Source organism: Lichenostomus cassidix, unplaced genomic scaffold (genome assembly GCF_008360975.1).
Source record: "Lichenostomus cassidix isolate B80296 unplaced genomic scaffold, HeHo_3.0 HiC_scaffold_832, whole genome shotgun sequence".
In the NCBI taxonomy this organism is placed as follows: domain Eukaryota; kingdom Metazoa; phylum Chordata; class Aves; order Passeriformes; family Meliphagidae; genus Lichenostomus; species Lichenostomus cassidix.
The window spans coordinates 637-20,201 of NW_028147284.1; the positions used below are offsets into that span (position 1 = coordinate 637).

General features: G+C 61.6%; 4 protein-coding genes across 4 annotated transcripts; 2 read left to right on the plus strand and 2 right to left on the minus strand.

Annotated features, from left to right (window-relative positions):
* Positions 1-2,753: 2,753 nt before the first annotated feature.
* Positions 2,754-10,249, minus strand: LOC146423458 (putative ATP-dependent RNA helicase DDX56). Its single transcript, XM_085044750.1, has 6 exons — positions 10,146-10,249; positions 9,133-9,294; positions 8,178-8,338; positions 7,166-7,336; positions 5,246-5,336; positions 2,754-3,041 (listed from the first exon to the last, which is right to left on the minus strand). The coding sequence occupies exons 1-6, from the start codon at positions 10,206-10,208 to the stop codon at positions 2,793-2,795; spliced, it is 897 nt and encodes a 298-aa protein (XP_084900876.1). The 5' UTR covers positions 10,209-10,249; the 3' UTR covers positions 2,754-2,792.
* A 264-nt stretch (positions 10,250-10,513) lies between these two features.
* On the minus strand, positions 10,514-12,862 carry LOC146423459 (transmembrane emp24 domain-containing protein 4-like). The gene is given in 6 exon segments (XM_085044751.1): positions 10,514-10,835; positions 10,837-10,871; positions 11,209-11,355; positions 11,433-11,558; positions 12,039-12,139; positions 12,679-12,862. Coding segments are annotated over 6 exon segments (666 nt in total). The 5' UTR covers positions 12,824-12,862; the 3' UTR covers positions 10,514-10,723.
* A 228-nt stretch (positions 12,863-13,090) lies between these two features.
* LOC146423460 (interleukin-1 family member 10-like) lies at positions 13,091-15,664 on the plus strand. Its single transcript, XM_085044753.1, has 5 exons — positions 13,091-13,382; positions 13,527-13,587; positions 14,175-14,263; positions 14,344-14,474; positions 15,388-15,664. Exons 1-5 carry the CDS (start codon positions 13,379-13,381, stop codon positions 15,613-15,615), a joined length of 513 nt encoding a protein of 170 aa, XP_084900879.1. The 5' UTR covers positions 13,091-13,378; the 3' UTR covers positions 15,616-15,664.
* Positions 15,665-17,347: 1,683 nt separating this feature from the next.
* On the plus strand, positions 17,348-19,205 carry LOC146423461 (interleukin-36 receptor antagonist protein-like; the record flags this gene model as incomplete). Its single annotated transcript, XM_085044752.1, has 5 exons — positions 17,348-17,383; positions 17,502-17,538; positions 17,630-17,739; positions 18,868-19,011; positions 19,081-19,205. Coding segments are annotated over exons 2-5 (408 nt in total), but the record flags the coding sequence as incomplete, so codon positions are not given.
* Positions 19,206-19,565: the final 360 nt, after the last annotated feature.

Below are 19,565 nucleotides of genomic sequence, written 5' to 3' on the forward strand. Positions count from 1 at the left end.
GCATTTATCAGGACCTGCTGGGCAGCTGAGCACAAATAGGATTTCCCACCCCACAAATCCCGTTTTTCCTGGGACTTACCTGAACCAAGAGAGCAGGAAAAGGATCTCCCATCCATCCCACCCCATAAATCCTAATTTCCACAGGATTTTGTTGAACTTCAAGAGCACAAACAGCACTTCCCGCCCCATAAATCCCATTTTCCCCAAGATTTACCTGAACAGCAAGAGCACTGACAGGATTTCCTACCCATCCTACAGATCCCACCCCACAAATCCCATTTTATCCAGGACTTACCTGAGTACAAATAGGAATTCCCACCCTATAAATCCAAATTTCTTTAGGATTTACCTGAACCACGAGGACACCAATGGGATTTCCCATCCATCCTACAGATCCCACCCCACAAATCCCATTTTATCTGGGACTTACCTGAGTACAAATAGGAATTCCTACCCCATAAATCCCATTTTTCATGGATTTACCTGAACCACAATGACACCAATGGCAATTCCAACCCCACAAATCCCATTTTCCCCAAGATTTACCTGAACCACAAGAGCGCCAATGGGATTTCCACCCATCCCAACCCACAGATCCCATTATTCTCAGTAATTACCTCAATGACAATGACACCAATGGCAAGTCCCACCCCATAAATCTGATTTTCTCCAGGACTTACCTGAACCACAGGGACACTAATGGGATTTCTTATCCATCCCACCCCACAGATCCCATTTTTCCTGGGACTTACCTGGATCCAGAGAACACAAACAGCAATTCCCACCTCATAAATCCCATTTTCCCCAAGATTTACCTGAACAGCAAGAGTACCAATGGGATGTCCCATCCATCCCATCCCATCCCATCCCATCCCATCCCATCCCATCCCACAAATCCAATTTTCCCCAGGATTCACCTGAACCATGAGGGCACCATCCATCCCACCCCAAAAATCACATTTTCCTGGGACTCACTTGGACCTGGTGGGTAGCTAAGCACAAACAAGATTTCCCACCCCACAGATCCCATTTTTTCCAGGATTTACCTGAACTGCAACACCACCAATGGCAATTCCAACCCAACAAATCCCATTTTTCCCCATACTCACCTGGACCTGGCAGGCAGCTGTGGGTTGAGGACGCAGGCAGGGATCCCAAACTGCTCCAGGACGAGTTTGGGGCGGAAGGCTCTGCCCAGGCACCCCACAAACAGCAGAGCTCTGCACTGCCATCCCACCAGCCACCCCACTGATCCCATTTCTCCAGGATTTAGTGGATACTAATCCCACTAAGGAATTCCCACCCCACAAATCTCGTTTTCCCCCATCATTTACCTGAACTGCAAGAGCACCAAAGGGATTTCCCATCTATCCCACAAATCCCATTTTATCCAGGACTTAGCTGGCTACAAATAGGAATTTCCACCCCATAAATCCCATTTTTTCCAGGACTTACCTGAACCACAATGACACCAATGGCAATTCCAACCCCACAAATCCCATTTTTCCCAGGATTTACCTGAACCACGAGGACACCAATGGGAATTCCCATCCATCCCACCCCATAAATCCAATTTTCCTGGGACTCACCTGAATGTGGTGGGCAGCTAAGCACAAATAGGATTTCCCACCCCACAAATCCCATTTTTTGCAGGATTTACCTGGATTTACCAAGCACAAACAGCAATTCCCACCCCATTTTTTGCAGGATAAATCCCATTTTTTGCAGGATTTACCTGGACCTGGCAGGCAGCTGTGGGTTGAGGGCGCAGGCAGGGATCCCAAACTGCTCGAGGACGAGTTTGGGGCAGAAGGCTCTGGCCAGGCACCCCACAAACAGCAGAGCTCTGCACTGCCATCCCACCAGCCACCCCATAGATCCCATTCACCCCACTGATCCCACCAGCCACCCCACTGATCCCACCAGCCACCCCACTGATCCCACTGACCCCATAGATCCCATTTTTCCTGGAACTTACCTGGATCCTGAGAGCACAAACAACACTTCCCACCCCACAAATCCCGTTTTCCTTACAATTTGCCTGAACCATGAGGACACCAATGGGATTTCCCATCCATCCCACCCCACAAATCCCATTTTCCTTAGGATTTACCTGAACCACGAGGACACCAATGGGATTTCCCATCCATCCCACCCCACAGACCCCATTTTCCTGGGACTTACCTGGGTACAAACAGCAATTCCCACCTCCCAAACCCCATTTTTCCCGGATTTTTTGCAAGATTTACCTGGATCTAGCAGGCAGCTGTGGGTTGAGGGCGCAGGCAGGGATCCCAAACTGCTCAAGGACGAGTTTGGGGCAGAAGGCTCTGCCCAGGCACCCCACAAACAGCAGAGCTCTGCACTGCCATCCCACCAGCCATCCCACAGATCCCATTTCTCCAGGATCCAGTGGATACTAATATGAATTCCCACCCCAGAGATCCCATTTTCCCCATCATTTACCTGAACTGCAAGAGCTCCAATCGGATTTCCCATCTATCCTACAGATCCCACCCCACAAATCCCATTTTTCCCAGGACTTACCTGAGTACAAATAGGAATTCCCACCCCATAAATCCCATTTTTTCCAGGACTTACCTGAACCACGACAGCAATGGGATTTCCTATCCATCCTACAGATCCCACTCCACAAATCCCATTTTATCTGGGACTTACCTGGGTACAAATAGGAATTCCCACCCCACAAATCCCATTTTTTGCAGGATTTACCTGGATTTACCAAGCACAAACAGCAATTCCAACCCCCTAAATCCCATTTCTTGCAGGATTTACCTAGACCTGGCAGGCAGCTGTGGGTTGAGGGCGCAGGCAGGGATCCCAAACTGCTCGAGGACGAGTTTGAGGCGGAAGGCTCTGGCCAGGCACCCCACAAAGAGCAGAGCTCTGCCCCTCAGCAGCCGCAGCTGCAGCAGAGCCAGCAGCACCAGGAACTTGTCCTCGTCGGTGCCACAGCGCACCTGGAACTGCTGCAGCTGGGAGCTGCCGGGAAGGCGAGGCTCTGGGGGGACAACCAGCGCCTGGGGAAATGGGGTTGGGGGTGAGAAATGGGGTGGGAGGGGGAAATTGGGGAAAAAACCCCGAAATTGTGGTGTTTCTCGGTCCCGAAATGGGTGTTTGGGACAAGGAATAGCTGAATTTTGGTGTTTTCTATCCCCAAAATGTGTCCTAAATCTCAGTGCTTCTATCACCAAAATGTGCCCCAAACCTCAGTGTTTTCTATCTCTAAAATGTGCCCCAAATCCTGGTGTATTCCCATCCCCAAAATGGGCTCCTGGGGACAGGAAATACCCAAATCCTGGAGTTTTCCCACCCCAAAATGTGATCCTAGGGACAGGAAATACCCAAATCTCAGGGTTTTCTATCCCTGAAATGTTTCCCAAATCTCAGTGTTTCCCTGTCACAAAAAATTCTAGGTTTTGGCCCCAAAATGGGATCCTGGGGACAGGAAATACCCAAATCCCTGTGTTTTCTAGGCCCTAAAATGTGCCCCAAATTCTAGTATTTTCTATCCCTAAAACATGCCCTAAATCCCAGTGTTTCTATCCCCAAAATGTGCCCCAAATTCTGGAGTTTTTCCTTCCCCAAAATAGGTGTTTGGGGACAGGAAAAACTCAAAATCTGGTGTTTTCTATCCCCAAAATGTACCCCAAATCCTGGTGTTTTCTCATCCACAAAATGGGTGTCTGGGGACAGGAAATACCCAAATCCTAGTATTTTCTATCCCTAAAACATGCCCCAAATCCTGGTGGTTTCCCACCCCCAAAATTCCAGGTTTTGGGCCCAAAATGGGCTCCTGGGAACAGGAAATACCCAAATCCTGGTGGTTTCCCCATCCCCAAAATTCTGGCTTATGGCCCCAAAATGGTGCCCCAGACCCCATAAAGCTCCTTCTAGACCCACCAAACCTTTCCTCAGACCCCATAAATCCCCTCCAGACCCCTCAATTCCCCACCAAATGCCCCCCAGACCCACAGCTCCAGGGGGAGAACCAGAGCCTGGGGAAAGGGTTGGGGTGAGAAATGGGGTGGGAGGGGGAAATTGGGAAAAAAACCCCGAAATTGTGGTGTTTCTCGGTCCCGAAATGGGTGTTTGGGACAAGGAATAGCTGAATTTTGGTGTTTTCTATCCCCAAAATGTGTCCTAAATCTCAGTGTTTCTATCACCAAAATGTGCCCCAAACCTCAGTGTTTTCTATCTCTAAAATGTGCCCCAAATTCTGGTGTTTTCCCATCCCCAAAATGGGCTCCTGGGGACAGGGAATACCCAAATTCTGGTGTTTTCCTGTCCGAAAATTCCAGGTTTTGGTCCCAAAATGGGCTCCTGGGGACAGGAAATACCCAAATCCTGGAGTTTTCCCACCCCAAAATGTGATCCTTGGGACAGGATATACCCAAACCTCAGAGTTTTCTATCCCTGAAATGTTTCCCAAATCTCAGTGTTTCCCTGTCACAAAAAATTCTGGGTTTTGGCCCCAAAATGGGATCCTGGGGACAGGAAATACCCAAATCCCAGTGTTTTCTATCCCCAAAATGAACCCCAAATTCTGGAGTTTTCCCATCCCCAGAATATGTTCTTGGGGACAGGAAATACCCAAATCCCTGTGTTTTCCCATCCCAAAAATCCCAGGTTTTGCCCCCAAAATGGGTTCCTGGGGACAAGGAATTCCCAAATCCTGGAGTTTTCCCACTCCCAAAATGGGCCCCAAATCCTGGTGTTTTCTATTCCTAAAATGTGCCCCAAATCCCGGTGTTTTCCCATCCCAAAAATTCCAGGTTTTGGCCCCAAAATGGGCACCTGGGGATGGGGTGGGACAAAATCCCCAAAATTCTGGGTTATGGCCCCAAAATAGCCCCCTAGACCCCCCAAATCTCCTTCCAGACCTTCCTAATGCCCCCAAATTCCCCCCAGACCTCCTCCAGACCCCATAAATCCCCCCAAATTTCCCCCAAACCCCTCAAATCCCCCAGACCCCCAAACCTCCTTCTAGACCTTCCAAATTTCCCTAATAATTCCCCCAAATCTCCTTCCAGACCCCCAAACCTACAGACCCCATAAACCCCCAACTCCTCAAACCCTTCAAATCCTCCAGCTCCCCCAAATCCTCTCAAATTCCCCAAAACCTCCTAAATCCTAAATTCTCCCCCAGACCTCCTACAGACCCCATAAATTTACCCCAAATCCCCCAAATCCCCCCAGACCCCCCAAATCCCCCATATCTCACGGGGTTGTGCAGCACCAGCTCCTGCAGCTCCTGCAGCTCAGGGCTGAGGGTGGCTGAGACCAGCAGGGCTTGGTAGATCTTCGGGAGGTGGCTGGGGGGAAACGGGGGGTCAGGACACCCCAAAACAGCCAAAGACACCCCAAAGACACCCCAAAACACCCCAAAACAGCCAAAGACACCCCAAAACAGCCCAAAACAGCCCAAAACATCCAAAGACATCCCAAAACAGCCCAAAACCAGCCCAAAACAGCCCACAGACACCCCAAAACAGCCCAAAACGTCCCACAGACACCCCAAAAACACCCAAAGACGCCCCAGAACACCCATGAGAACTCCAAAACACCCCCAGGAATCCCCAGTCACACCCAGGAACCCCAAAACACCCACGGGAACCCCAAAACAGCCCAAAACACTCCCGGGAATCCCCAGTCACACCCAGGAACCCCAAAACACCCACGGGAACCCCAAAACAGCCCAAAACATCCCACAGACACCCCAAAACAGCCCAAAACATCCCACAGACACCCCAAAACAGCCCAAAACACCCATGAGAACCCCAAAACACCCCAAAACACCCCAAAACAGCCCCAGGAACCCCAAAACACCCAAAGACATCCCAAAACACCCATGAGAACCCCAAAACAGCCCTGGGAGCCCCAAAACCCCACACTGCACCCCAAAACACCCCAAAGCATCCCACAGACACCCCAGAACACCCATGAGAACCCCAAAACAGCCCCAAACAACCCCAAAACAGCCCAAACCAGCCCACAGACACCCCAAAACACCCAAAGACATCCCAAAACATCCATGAGAACCCCAAAACAGCCCTGGGAACCCCAAAACCCCACAGTGCACCCCAAAACAGCCCAAAACACCCATGAGAACCCCAAAACACCCATGAGAACCCCAAAACAGCCCAAAAGATCCCACAGACACCCCAAAAGCCCCACAGCCACCCCAGAACCCCTCAGAGATCCCCAACACACTCCGTGTGCCTGAAAACCCCACAGAAAGCCCCAAAAACCCCTCAGGGCATCCCGAAAACCTCCCACTGTCCCCAGTGTCCCCACAGTGTCCCCAAAGCAATGTCCCCAGTGTCCCCCCACTGTCCCCAGTGTCCTCACAGTGTCCCCAATGTCCCCCCTGAGCAGTTCCCTCACACCCCTCAATGTCCCCAGTGTCCCCAAAGCAGTTCCCTGATGTCCCACAATGTCCCCTGCGTTCCCAAAGCAGTGTCCCCAAAGCAGTGTCCCCAGTGCGTCCCCAGTGTCACCAAGGCAGTGTCCCCGATGTCCCTCCAGCATCCACCAGTGTCCCCAATGTCCCCCCAGTGTCCCAGCCATCCCCGGAGCAGCTCTCTGACGTCCCTAATGTCCCCCCAGTGTCACCAGAGCAGCTCCCAGATGTCCCCAATGTCCCCAGTGTCCCCAAAGCAGTGACCTCAATGTCCCCCACTGTCACCAGAGCAGCTCTTGGATGTCCCCAGTGTCCCCAGAGCAGTGTCCCCACTGTCACCACATCAGCTCTCTGATGTCCCCAGTGTCCCCAGTGTCCCCAGGGCAGTGTCCCCAGTGTCACCAGAGCAGCTCTCGGATGTCCCCAATGTCCCCCCAGTGTCACCAGAGCAGCTCTTGGATGTCCCCAGTGTCCCCAATGTCCCCAATGTCCCCCCAGTGTCACCAGAGCAGCTCTCGGATGTCCCCAATGTCCCCCCAGTGTCACCAGAGCAGCTCTCGGATGTCCCCAATGTCCCCAATGTCCCCAATGTCCCCCCAGTGTCACCAGAGCAGCTCGCGGATGTCCCCAATGTCCCCCCAGTGTCACCAGAGCAGCTCGTGGATGTCCCCAGTGTCCCCAGTGTCCCCCCAGTGTCACCAGAGCAGCTCTCGGATGTCCCCAATGTCCCCCCAGTGTCACCAGAGCAGCTCGCGGATGTCCCCAGCGCAGCCGAAGCTCAGCAGCAGGTCAGCCTCGTCCAGCACCAGCAGCTCCAGCCATGGCCGCAGGGTCAGCGAGTGACAGGTGACATGGGCCAGGACACGGCCTGGGGTGCCAACCACGATGTCCGGCTGCTCCATCAGCACCGGCCTGGGGACACGCAAGGTTGGGGACATCGAGAGGACACCGTGGGGACACCCAGGGGACACCCAGGGGACACCCAGGGAGGGGTCAGGGTCAGGCCATGCCTGGTCACATGTGCCAGGACGTGTCAGGAGTGACCACTGCAATGTCCAGCTGCTCCAGCAGCAGCAGCCTGGGGACACTGGGGGTTAGGGATATCGAGGGGACATTCAGGGGACACCCAGGGGGCTTGGGGACATCGAGGGGACACCCAGGGGACACTGAGGGGACACTGGGGAGGGGGTCTGGGGGTCTTGGGGGTCACTGACTGCTGGTCAGCAGGGCTGGAGTGGCCACAGAGCTCAGCCATGTGCAGCTGGCTGGGGACACCAGGAGTGGCTGGGGACACCGGAGGGGTCTCAGGGGACACTTGGAGTGGTCTCAGGGGTCACTGGGGGCTCTCAGGGGTCACCAGGGGGTCTCAGGGGACACTGACCGCTGGTCAGTGAGCTCAGAGTGGCTGCAGAGCTGGGACAGCAGGGGGTGGGGACAGCAGGGGCAAGGGCTGGGGACACTGGGGGGGGTCTCAAGGGACACCAAGGGGGTCTCAGGGGTCATTGAGGGGTCTGAAGGGACACCAGGGGGTCTCAGGGGACACTGGGGGCTCTCAGGGGTCACCAAGAGGGTCTCAAGGGTCACCAGGGGGTCTCAGGGGGCACTGACCGCTGGTCAGTGAGCTCAGAGTGGCTGCAGAGCTGGGACACTGAGGGGTGGGGACAGCAGGGGGGAGGGTTGGGGACACCAAGGGGGTCTCAGGGGACACCAGGGGGTCTCAGGGGACACCAGGGGGTCAGCAGGGGTGACTGACCGCTGCTCAGCGAGGTCGCAGTGCCCGCAGAGCTCAGCCACACGCAGCTGGCGCGAGCAGAAGGCTGCCAGGCGCCGCAGGGTGTGCCCGACCTGCCTGGCCAGCTCTGCCGAGGGCACCAGCACCAGAGCCCGCACTGCCTGCGGGACAGCTGGGGACGCCTGGGGACACAGCGGGACAGGGAGGTCACCCACATCCCAACCCCTCAGTACCCCCCAAGCACCCCAATGCCCCCATGTCTGGTGCACCCAGAGCCTCCCGTACCCCATAATTGCCCCATCCTCAGTGCCCCCCAATCGCCCCCATCCCAATGCCCCTGGTGCCCCAAATACTCTCTGTGTCCAAATCCCCCAATTCTGCCATCCCCAATGCCCCCAGTTTGCCCAATCCCCCCCCAAATCCAGTGCCCCCAACGCCCCCAGTCACCCCAGTGCCCCCAAAAAACCCTCCCATCCCATATCCCCCAGTACCCCTCACACCACTCGTGCCCCCAAGCCCTCCCAGCCCCGATCCTCCTGGTGCCCCAACACCCTCTATGTGCCCCAAACCCCAGTGCCCCCCATGCCCCCATATCCAGTGCCCCAAATCCCTCCCTCCCCAATCCCCTATACCCCCATGCCCCCAGCCCCCTGGTGCCCCCCAAACCCTGTACCCCCCAATCCTCCCCCACTCCCAATCCCCAATCCTCCCCTTTCCAATCCCACCCAATCACCCCAGCGCCCCCAATCCTCCACTGCCCCCAATCTTCTCCACTCCCAATCCCCTGTTACCCCCATGGCCCCCAATCCTCCCACCCCCAATCCTCCTGGTGCCCTCAGCACCCCCCTGTCCCCAACCCCACCATGTCCCTGTGCCACTCTCAATCCCACCCAGTCACCCCAGCAGCCCCCGCCCCCCAATACCTCCCCATTCCCAATCCCCCCATCCCAAATCCCCCCAGTCCCCAGTCCCGCACCTCCTTGGCGCTCAGCAGTTTCTGCAGCAGCGGCAGTCCGTACGCTCCTGTTTTCCCCGAGCCTGTCCTGGCTCTGGCCAGCACGTCGCGACCCTCCAGGGCCAGCGGGATGGCCTGAGCCTGCACGGCCGTGGGCACCGCCCAGCCCAGCTCGGCCACCGCCTGCGGGGACAGCGCTGTCACCCGGGAGCACCGCGGGGACACCTCTACCCAGCTCTGGGGTCCCTGGTGTCACCGCAGGGACAGCACTGGCACCCGGGGTCACTGCAAGGACACCCCCTACTCAGATCTGGGGGTATGGGGTCATTGTGGGGACAGTGGTGTCACTCGGTGTCACCGCAGAGACATCCCATTCCCATGGTGGGGGGACCCAGTGTCACCCGGTATCACCGCAGGGACAGCCCCTACCCAGATCTGGGGTCCTCAGTGTCACCCGGGGTCACCGCAGGGAGAGCCCCTCCCCACGGCACAGTCATGTGTCCTCTCCTGGACACCCTGTCCCCATGGTGAAGGTCCCCAGTGTCACCCCATGACCCACGGACACCCTGTCCCCCCACCTCGGGTCCCTCCATGGCCCAAAGCCACCCTGTCCCCATGCCTGGGGTCCCCAGTGTCACCTAAGGCACACTCCGGTCCCATGGTGACATTCCCCAGTGTCACCACAGGGACAGCCCCTCCCCATGGCAAGGTCCCCAGTGTCCCCCCATGGCCCCCGGACACCTCCTGCCCACGGCGGGGGGACCCATGACCCCCAATCCCTCCCCTCCAAGGGTCCCCAATGTCCCTGTCCCCTCCGCACCGAGAGACCCCAAAGCGACCCCAAACTCGCCCCACGGAGGGATCCCCATCACCCCAAAGGGACAGCCCGCTCCTCCCGGCCCCTCAGAGCCTCCCCGGGGCCGAGCCCCCGGCCCGGTACGCCCTCACGGCCCCGGTTCTGCCCCCTCACGGCGCCGGTTCTGCCCCCTTACGGCCCCGGTTCTGCCCCCTCACGGCCCCGGTTCTCTCCGCACCCGCAGCAGCCGCCCGTCCAGCCCCATGTGCTCGAAGCGCGGCGCCCCCGTGTCTGCCGCCATGCTGCCCGCACCGAGACCTCACTTCCGGTCGCGTCACCCACAGATACTTCCGGTCGTTCGGCCAGAGCGCCGCCAGAGCTGCTGGGAGCTTACAGCGCCCCCTGGCGGTGGAGGACTGACGGCACCCCGCTCGCTGCTGCGCCCCCCCATTCCCCCCGACACCCCAAAATCCACCCTGCGGTCATTTTTTGGGGGGTTTCACCCCCGAGAGCGGCTAAACACCCTATGAACAGGCAGCTGGATGCCTGAACCCCCATCCTGGAGTGCCAGACCCCCCTCCCCACCCCAAAAACGCACCAACAACCTTCGGTGGAACAAAAATCCTTTATTTCCACCCCAAAAAAACCACCTCGGGGGGTGTCCCCCAGCTTCCCCCACGGCTGACAGGGCACCCCACACCCCCCCAGGGTCCCAGCAGGCAGCAAGGGTCCCTCCCCAGGCCCAGGGGTGGGTGGGATCCCCCTTTTGGGGGGTGGGATGGGATTTGGGGGATCCCCCCGGGGTGGGCAGGGGGGCTACACCAACTTCTTGGCCTCGAAGAAGCTCTTGAGGTGCCTCATCTGCCAGATGCCGGTGAGGATGAGGATGATGGTTTGGGCTATGGACCACCAGAGCACCCTCTGGTTTGCTCTCGCTGGTCATCCGGAACCTCTCCTCCCGGTACTGCCCGAATCCACGAAAACAGAGATCAGTGACACCAAAACCCACAACACCCAAAACCCCACAACCCCCAAAACCACAGATTCCTCCTAAAACCCCACAGATTCCCCCCAAAACCCCACAGATTCCTCCCAAAACCCCACAGATTGACCCCAAAACCCCACAGATTGACCCCAAAACCCCACAGATTGACCCCAAAACCCCAGATTCACCCCAAAACCCCACAGATTCCTCCCAAAACCCCACAGATTCACCCCAAAACCCCACAGATTCCTCCCAAAACCCCACAGATTCACCCCAAAACCCCACAGATTCCCCCCAAAACCAGCCCCCCGCTCACCCTCTGGTAGTTCTGCTCCTTCTGGATCTGCTCCACCTGGTCCAGCAGCTGCCTGGCTCGCAGCTGCAGCTCGGTCAGCTTGTCCTTGGCGGCGATCTCGGGGTAGTTGTTGGTGTGCTCACCCACCTGGATGTCCAGGTGCACCCGCTGCGGGGACAGGGCTGTCACCGGGCTGTCCCAGCGCTGCCACAGGGCTGGCACCGCCCAGGGGATTCCCCCATTACCAGTTTGCCCCCGGCGAACAGCGCCATGCGGGTGGAGTTGGAGTGCAGGCAGATCTGGTGCTCGCCCGGCGTGTGCGACGTGAAGGTGAAGCGTCCCTCGGAGCCGTACTGCCGCGACAGCACCACCTGCCAGGGGACAGCGACAATGGCGCCAGCCCGCGGGGACCGGGGTGTGGCTGCTGGCGCTGCTCGGGCACCGGGATATGGCCATTGTCACTGCCTGGGGACTGGGATGTGGTCACTGTCACCCCATAGGCACCAGGACATGGTCACTGTCACCCCCTGGGTACTGGCCTGGCTGAAGTGGCACCCCAGGGACACCCAGGGACCCCCAGCCTGGCTCGAGTGGCACCCCAAGGCACCTCCAGGGACACCCAGGGATGTCCATCCCAGCTGGAGTGGCCCCCAGTGCTCCTCAGGGACCCCCTGCCTTTGTCGGGGTGACACTGAACCCCCCAAGGACCCCCCGCCCCAGCTCACAGTGACGCCAGGGACACCCAGGGACCCCCATCCACCCCCGATGGGTGCCCGAGCCCCCCAGGGACCCCTCCCCATGCCCGGGGAGCCCCCCAGGGACCCCTCCCCAGTCCCGGGAGCCCCCCAGACCTTGCCGTCGGGGTCCTTGACCTCCACGTGCATGCCGAGCCCCGGCGTGGAGGGCAGGAAGGACTCGGACTGTTTGTCCCACAGCTGTGTCCGGTAATTCCCTGGCGGCGAGGGGGACACAGGTCGGGCCGGCTCCGGACCCTGCATCCCGCTACCCCCGGTGATTCCTCCCGCTGCCCACCCCGGATCCCGGTGGTCTCCTCCTTACCCCCCCAAGCCCCGCAATGGTTCCTCCCGGTTCCCGGTAACCTCCGCCCCCCTCCGGTGCCCAATGGTCCGTCCCGTTAGCTCCCCCCGCCGGTGCCCAGTGGTCGCGCCCATCACCCCCGCGCTCCCCGGTGGTCTCGCCCACGTCGCTGTCCCTCGCTGTCCCTCCCGTTGTCACCGCCGGTGCCGGTGGTCTCGTCACCCCCCCGCCGGGCCCGGCGGTTCCTCCCGTTAGCTCCCCCCGCCTCACAGCCCGGTGGTCTCTCCCCCCGCCTCAAGGCCCGCTGGTCTCCCCACGCACCGCAGTGCCCGGTGGTCTCTCCTCCCACCCCCGCAGAGCCCGCTGGTCCCACCCGTTACCCCTCAGACCCCGCTGGCCTCTCCAGCCCCCGCCATTCCCCGGCGGTCCCTGCCGCGCCCCCGCCGCCCGCACCGATGACCATGGTCTCGTCGGGGATCTCCTCGATGAAGCAGCGCTTCTCGGTCTCGCCGATGTGGAAGTAGAGCCCCTGGGCGCCCCAGCCGAGCAGCAGCATCGCGGCCACCGCCGCCCTCAGCGCCTCCCCCAGCGCCGCCATGCTCCCTCCCGCCCGCCTGCCCGGCCGCTGGGGGGCGCTCTGCGCATGCGCCGGCCCCTCAGCTGGCTCAGCGCGCATGCGCACCAGCGGCCCTCAGTGCTCCGCGCATGCCCCGCAGCCTCAGTCCCCGTGTTGCGCATGCGCAATATCGCCCTCACAGCTCCGGCCGCGCTTCGTGGCCTCGCGCCTCACTCTGCGCATGCGCCAAGCCCCCGCGGCCACTCAGCTCTCCCCACGCCGCCGCTGTGGGGTTGTCCCCGCTCCTGCACTGCGCATGCGCACCCGCCGCCGCGGTGGCGCAACAGGGAGCGCGCCGCTCCCTCGCTGGGGAGGTCGAGGGTTCGAACCCCGCCGCAGCCCGCGCGGGGGTCGCGGTGCCCCGCGCTGTGTCGCGCTGTCGCCCCTCGCCATGTGTCACCTCGGTTCTCACCCCGCGGGGGTGCTGAGCAATAGGCAGGGCGGGACCCGCCCTTCCCAGCGGTGTGGCAACACCACCGCCAGCCTCCTTCCTTCCTTCCTCCCTCGCTCGGTGTCACGGCAGCACTCGGGGGTCCCATGGGTGAGCGCTGTCCGGGGACCCCGGGCCGGGGGGGACACGGAGCCCGCGGTGACACCGCCGGGAGGGGTTCGGGGGGCGCGGGCAGGGGGCGCAGGGGGGTGGCGGTCGCTGCCCTCAGCCTCGCCCTCCTCTTCCTCCGCGCAGAGGCTGAAGGCTTCGCCCTCTGCCACGCGCCCGCCGTGCAGACCAAAGTCTTCGAGTACCGGTAAGGGACAGCCCGGGTGGCACTGGGGACAGCGCGGGGACACGGCTGGGGGGAGGATGTCCAGGGGATGGGGACACTGTGAGGACAGGGATGCCAAGGGGATGGGGACACCACGGGGATGAAGACAGGGACACAATGAGGACAGGGACACCAAGGGGACAGGATGCCAAGGGGATGGGGACACTGTGGGGAGAGGGACACCATGGGGACAGGGACGCCAAGGGGATGGGGACACCGTGGGGACAGGATGCCAAGGGGATGGGGACAGGGACGTCACAGGGACACGCCTGGGGTGAGGATGCCAAGGGAATGGGGACACCGTGGGAGGGATGATGGGGATGGGGACAATGAAAGGATTGGGGATGGGACACCATGGGAATGGGGACACCATGGGGACCATGGGAGTGGGACATTGTGGGGGAGAACATGGGGATCACAGGGATGGGGACATTGCAGGATGGGGACGTTGCGGGGGAGGACACAGGGACATTGCGGGATGGGGACGTTGTGGGGTGGGGACACAGGGACATTGCGGGGTGGGGACACGGGCACGGCGGTGGCCCCGCTGTCCATGCCGTGCCCCGCAGGCTCTGGGACGTGAACCAGAAGTCGCTGTACCTGCGCGATGACCAGCTGGTGGCCGGCCACCTGCAGGGCGCCAACGCCGCGCTGGAAGGTGACACGGGGACACCGCGGGGATGGGGTGGGGGACACTTGGGGATGCACTGAGGGTCACTGTCCCCGTGTCACCCGCAGAGAAGGTGTTCTGGGTGCCCAACCGGGCCCTGGAGCCCTCGCGGCTGCCGGTCATCCTGGGCATCCGGCATGGCTCTCGCTGCTTGACCACCGAGCCGGGGCTGGCCGGGGAGCCGCGGCTGAGACTGCAGGTGGGGACAGCCAGGGGACACTGCGGGGACACTGCGGGGACACCGAGGGGACAGCCTGGGGATGGGGCTGGGGGTGCCAGGGGGTGGGGATGGCAAGGGGACACCGGAGGGAGTGGGGTGAGGGCGTTGAAGGGATGGGGACATCGAGGGGATGGAGATGTCAAGGGGTTGGGGACATCAAGGGGGTGGGGACACCAGAGCGATGGGCATGCCAAGAGAGTGGGGACACTGCAAGGATGAGAACATCAAGGGGACACCAGAGGGATGGGGACATCAAGGGAATGGGGACACTGAGGGGACATTGGAGGGAGCAGGAGGGGGACATTAAGGGGATGGGGACAGCAGAGGCATGGGGACACCGTGGGGAATGGGGACGCTGTGGGGATGGGAACACCGAGGGGACACTGGAGAGATGGGGATGTCAAGGGAATGGGGACAACAAGGGGGTGCAGACACCATGGGGACAGGGATGCCAAGGGGATGGGGACACTGTGGGGACAGGGACACCTCGCGGCTGGTGGTGGAGATGGGGACAATGAAAGGATTGGGGTGGGACGCCACGGGAATGGGGACACCATGGGGACCTGGGGACCACGGGGTGGTGACTTGGGGACCATGGGGATGGGACACTGCGGGGTGGGGACACGGGGAGGACCTCAGGAACTGGGACTTTGTGGGGGGGTGGGGACACGGGGATCACAGGGGCGGGACACGGGGACCGTGGGAACGGGACGTTGCGGGGAAGGGGACATTCTGGGATGAGGACATTTTGGGGCGGGGACACAGGGACCGCGGGGACAGGGACATTCCGGGATGGGGACACAGCGTGCTGAGCCCTGGGACGATGCGCCACGGGGCCGGCGCCGTCCCCGCGCTGTCCCCTCCCCGCGGGTGACACCGGGATGTCCCGCAGGACGTGGACATCCGCTCGCTGCCGCAAGCCGGTGACACGGCGGTGGCTTTCACCTTCTTCCGCTCGTACGCCGAGGGACTGTGGCGCTTCGAGGCGGCGGCGCACCCCGGCTGGTTCCTCTGCACGTCCCTGCACGGCCACCAGCCGCTGGCGCTGTGCCACCGCCGCGATGTCACCTCCAGCCCTGCCACCTCCCACCTCATCGACTTCTACTTCCAGCTCTGCTGAGCGCGATGGGATGGGGAGGGGGACAGGATTGCTGCGGGGGGTGGCATTGTCACCGAGGGGAGGGTGGCAGCACCCGGTGGAAGGTGGCATCCTTTGGGGACAGTGACATCCCTCTGGGGAGGGTGACATCCTGCTGAAGGTGGTGACATCCTCCTGGGGAGGGTAGCATTGCCCCCAGGGTGGTGACATCCTTTTGGGGACAGTGCCATCCCACCAGGGACAGTGCCATCCTCACCCAGGGAGGGTGTCATCCTGCTGGGGAAGGTGACATCACCCCCAGGACAGTGACATCCTCACCCAGGGAGGGTGGCATTGCCCCCAGGATGGTGCCATCGCTTTGGGGACAGTGACATCCCACCAGGCAGGGTGACATCCCCTCCAGGACGGTGCCATTCTCTATCCTTAGTGGCATTTTCCCCAGGATGGCGACATCCCCCCCAGGACAGTGCCACCCCTTGGGGACAGCGATATCCCCTGGGATGGTGCGATCCCCCCCCTGGGGACAGCGCCACCCCCTGGGGACAGCGATATCCCTCTCTGGGGACAGCGCCACGCTCAGGGCGACACGAAGGAATAAAGATGCTGAGAACACGCGGTGCTCGTGGCGTGGGTGGCTCGGAAGGGACAGGGTGGGGTGGCCCCGTGTCACCGCGGGGGATGGCCGCTCTTGCGCCACCCGCGTGTTGGGGACAGCAGGGGACATTCCCGGGGCTGCCCCACGGCTCCGCCCCTTCCCGGATCTGTGGGGCCGCGCGACACGCCCGGCACGCCCGGCGACATCAAGGGGACATCGCGGGGACTTGGGGGACAAGGGGGCGGGAACGCGACACGGGGGACACCACGGGGGGACAGGCGGGAGGCGGGAATGGGACACGGGGTCACTGAGGGGACAGGGGGGACACAGGGAACACAGGGGACACGCGACGCGGGGGACACCGCGGGGACACCACGGGGGGACGGGAAAGGGGCATGGGGACACGGCAGGGACACCGCGACACACGGGACACGTGGGGAGACGGGAACGCGACACGGGGACAGCACGGGGGACGGGAACGGGGCATGGGGACACGCGACACGGAGGGGCGGGAACGGGACACAGGGACACCAGCGACACGGGGGACACACGGGGGACGCGAAGGCGGCACGGGGACACGGCGGGGACAGGGCTGTGGGATCCGGGGACAGCACGGACGGGACATGGGGACATGGGGACAGGGAGTGGGGACAATAGGGACAGGGGGTTTTGGGGACACATGGACACCAGGGGGACATGGGATCCCCGTGGGAATGGGACATGGGGACAGCGCGGGGACAGCGCGGGGACAGCGCGGGGACAGGGGATATGGGCATCGCGGGGACAAGGAATTTGGGACCATGGGGACAGGGGACATAAAACCACAGGGACAGGGGCATGGGGACACCGTGGGGACAAGGCACAGGGGACATCTCCGGTGCACACACGGGACAGGGGACACTGCGGGGACAGGGCTGGCACGGGGAAGACAGCACAGGGGACATCCCCGGCGCGGTGACAGCGGCATGAGGTGGCATTTCGCCATCGCTCGGCGTCCCTGTCACCCACTTGTCCCATTATCGGGGCGGGCTCTGCCCTATAAAGCCACTGTCACCGCGCGGGTGGCACACAGAGGGCAAGATCCCAGCAGGTGACAGAGGCGACAGCTGCGCAGGTGCCACTGTCCCCATCAAGCCACTGTCACCGCGCAAGTGGCACACAGAGGACGCAGGACGAGAGGTGACAACTCCGCAGGTACTGCTGGGGACAAGGCGGGTCCCGCTGGGGACAGTCCCCGCCCGGGGCGCGGCTGGCACCGGGGATGTCCCCGCCCGTGTCACCTGTGTCACCCGCGTGCCACCTTCTCCCGCAGGCCCGGCCATGTCCCGAGTGTCCAGAGCTGCCGGCCGGTGAGTGGGACAGTGCCACCCCCGTGTCACCCCCCGGTCACCCCCCGGGTCACCCCCCGGGTCACCCCTTGTCACCGCCTTGTCCCCGCAGATGTGCCAGGAATCCCCGGGGAGCTCCGCCGAGGCTGATGGAGGGGACAGGGGACAATGTCATCGACCCCGACATGGAGGCTTTGTTCAAGGAATTCCTGGGGACAGGTGGTAAGTGCTGGCCCCGTGTCCTTGTGTCCCTGGCCCTGTGTCCCCATGTCCACCCCTGCCCCACATGTCCCCATGTCCCCATTGCTGTGGTGGTCACAGGTCCCGGTGTCCCCGTCCATGTCTCCACCATGTCCCCCTGCACCTGTTCCCGATCCCCTTGTCCCTGTGGTGTCCTCATGTCCCACATGCCCTGGGTGTCCCCTGCCTGTCCCCGTGTCCCCATGTCCCCCATCTCCATGTCCACAGAATGCCCCATGTCCCCAATGTCCCCAATGGCTCCAGATGTCCATCCTCACCATGTCCCCTGTCCCCACACCCTTGTGGTGTCCCCATGTCCCCGTCCCACATGCCCATCACCCACTGTCCCCATGTCCCCATCTTCCCCCCTCGCCCCACACCCCATGTCCCCACATCTCCACGTCCCTGGCTGCCATGCCCCAGTGATGTCCCCATGTCCCTGTGGGGTCCCCACATGCCCACATCCCCTCCTCCTGTCCCCACATCCCCATGTCCCTGTCTCCCCATGTCCCTGTGATGTCCCCATGTCCCTGTGATGTCCCCATGTCCCCGTGCCCCATTTCCCCACCTGTCTATTCCCATGTCCCCACCTTGCCCTGTGTCTCCTGCCCATGTCCCCATGTCCCCACATCTCCGGCTCCCCATGTCGCTGTGATGTCCCCATGTCCCTGTGATGCTCTCACGTCCCTATGATGTCCCCCACATCCCTCTGTTCCTACCTTGCCCCACGTCCCCGTGTCCCCACATCCCTGGCTACCCATGTCCCTGTGATGTCCCCATGTCCCCACATCTCCATGTCCCCATGGTGTCCCCAGGGTTCACAGTGGTCACAGCAGAGTCACGGCCATCACCTCAGCCATACCACTACATGTCTCTTCTCCATGTCCCCATGGTGTCCCCATGTCCCTGGGATGCCCCCACAGCCTGACATCCCCATGTCCCCTCCTGTGTCCCCATGTCCCTACGGTGTCCCCATGGTGTCCCCAGAGCTCACGGTGGCCACGGCAGAGTCACGGCCGTCACCCCAGCCATGCCACTACATGTCCCCATGATGTCCCCATGTTATCCCCATGTCCCCACATCCACACGCTGTCCCCACGATGTCCCCAGAGTTCTCGGTGGCCACAGCAGCGTCCCGTCCGTCACCTCAGCCGTACCACTACATCCTGAGGGACACGGAGCAGAAGGGACTGTGCCTGCAGGACGGTCACCTGGTGGCCACCAGCCTGCAGGCCGCCAACGCCGCCCAGGAAGGTGGGTGTGTCCCCCGGGGGGTGACAGGGGGGTGACACCACCCCCGCCCACCGCCGTGTCACCCCGCAGAGCCCATCAGCGTGGTCCCCAACCGGCACCTGGAGCGTCACCGCTGTCCCCTCATCCTGGGCATCCGCGGTGGCAGCCGCGCGCTGTGCTGCAGCTCCGACCCCGAGCCACACCTCAGCCTCGAGGTGACACCGGGGGACAGCTGCGGACAGCGGGGGGACAGGGCGGGGTGGGCAGCTTGGGGACACCGGGGGACAGGGCGGGAGGGCAGCTTGGGGACAGCTCGGTGTGGGGCAGCTTGGGGACACTGTGGGGACAGGGCAGTGTGGGACAGTTGGGGACAGCGGGGGGACAGGGTGGGGTGGGGCAGCTTGGGGACAACCTTGGGGACAACTCAGTGTGGAGCACCTTGGGGACACTGTGGGGACAGGGCAGTGTGGGGCAGTGTGGGGAGGTGGGGACAGCAAGGTGGGACAAGCCAGGGTGGGTCAATGTGACATGGGTCAGCTCAAGTCACATAGGGTCACCTGGACATGGGGACACCT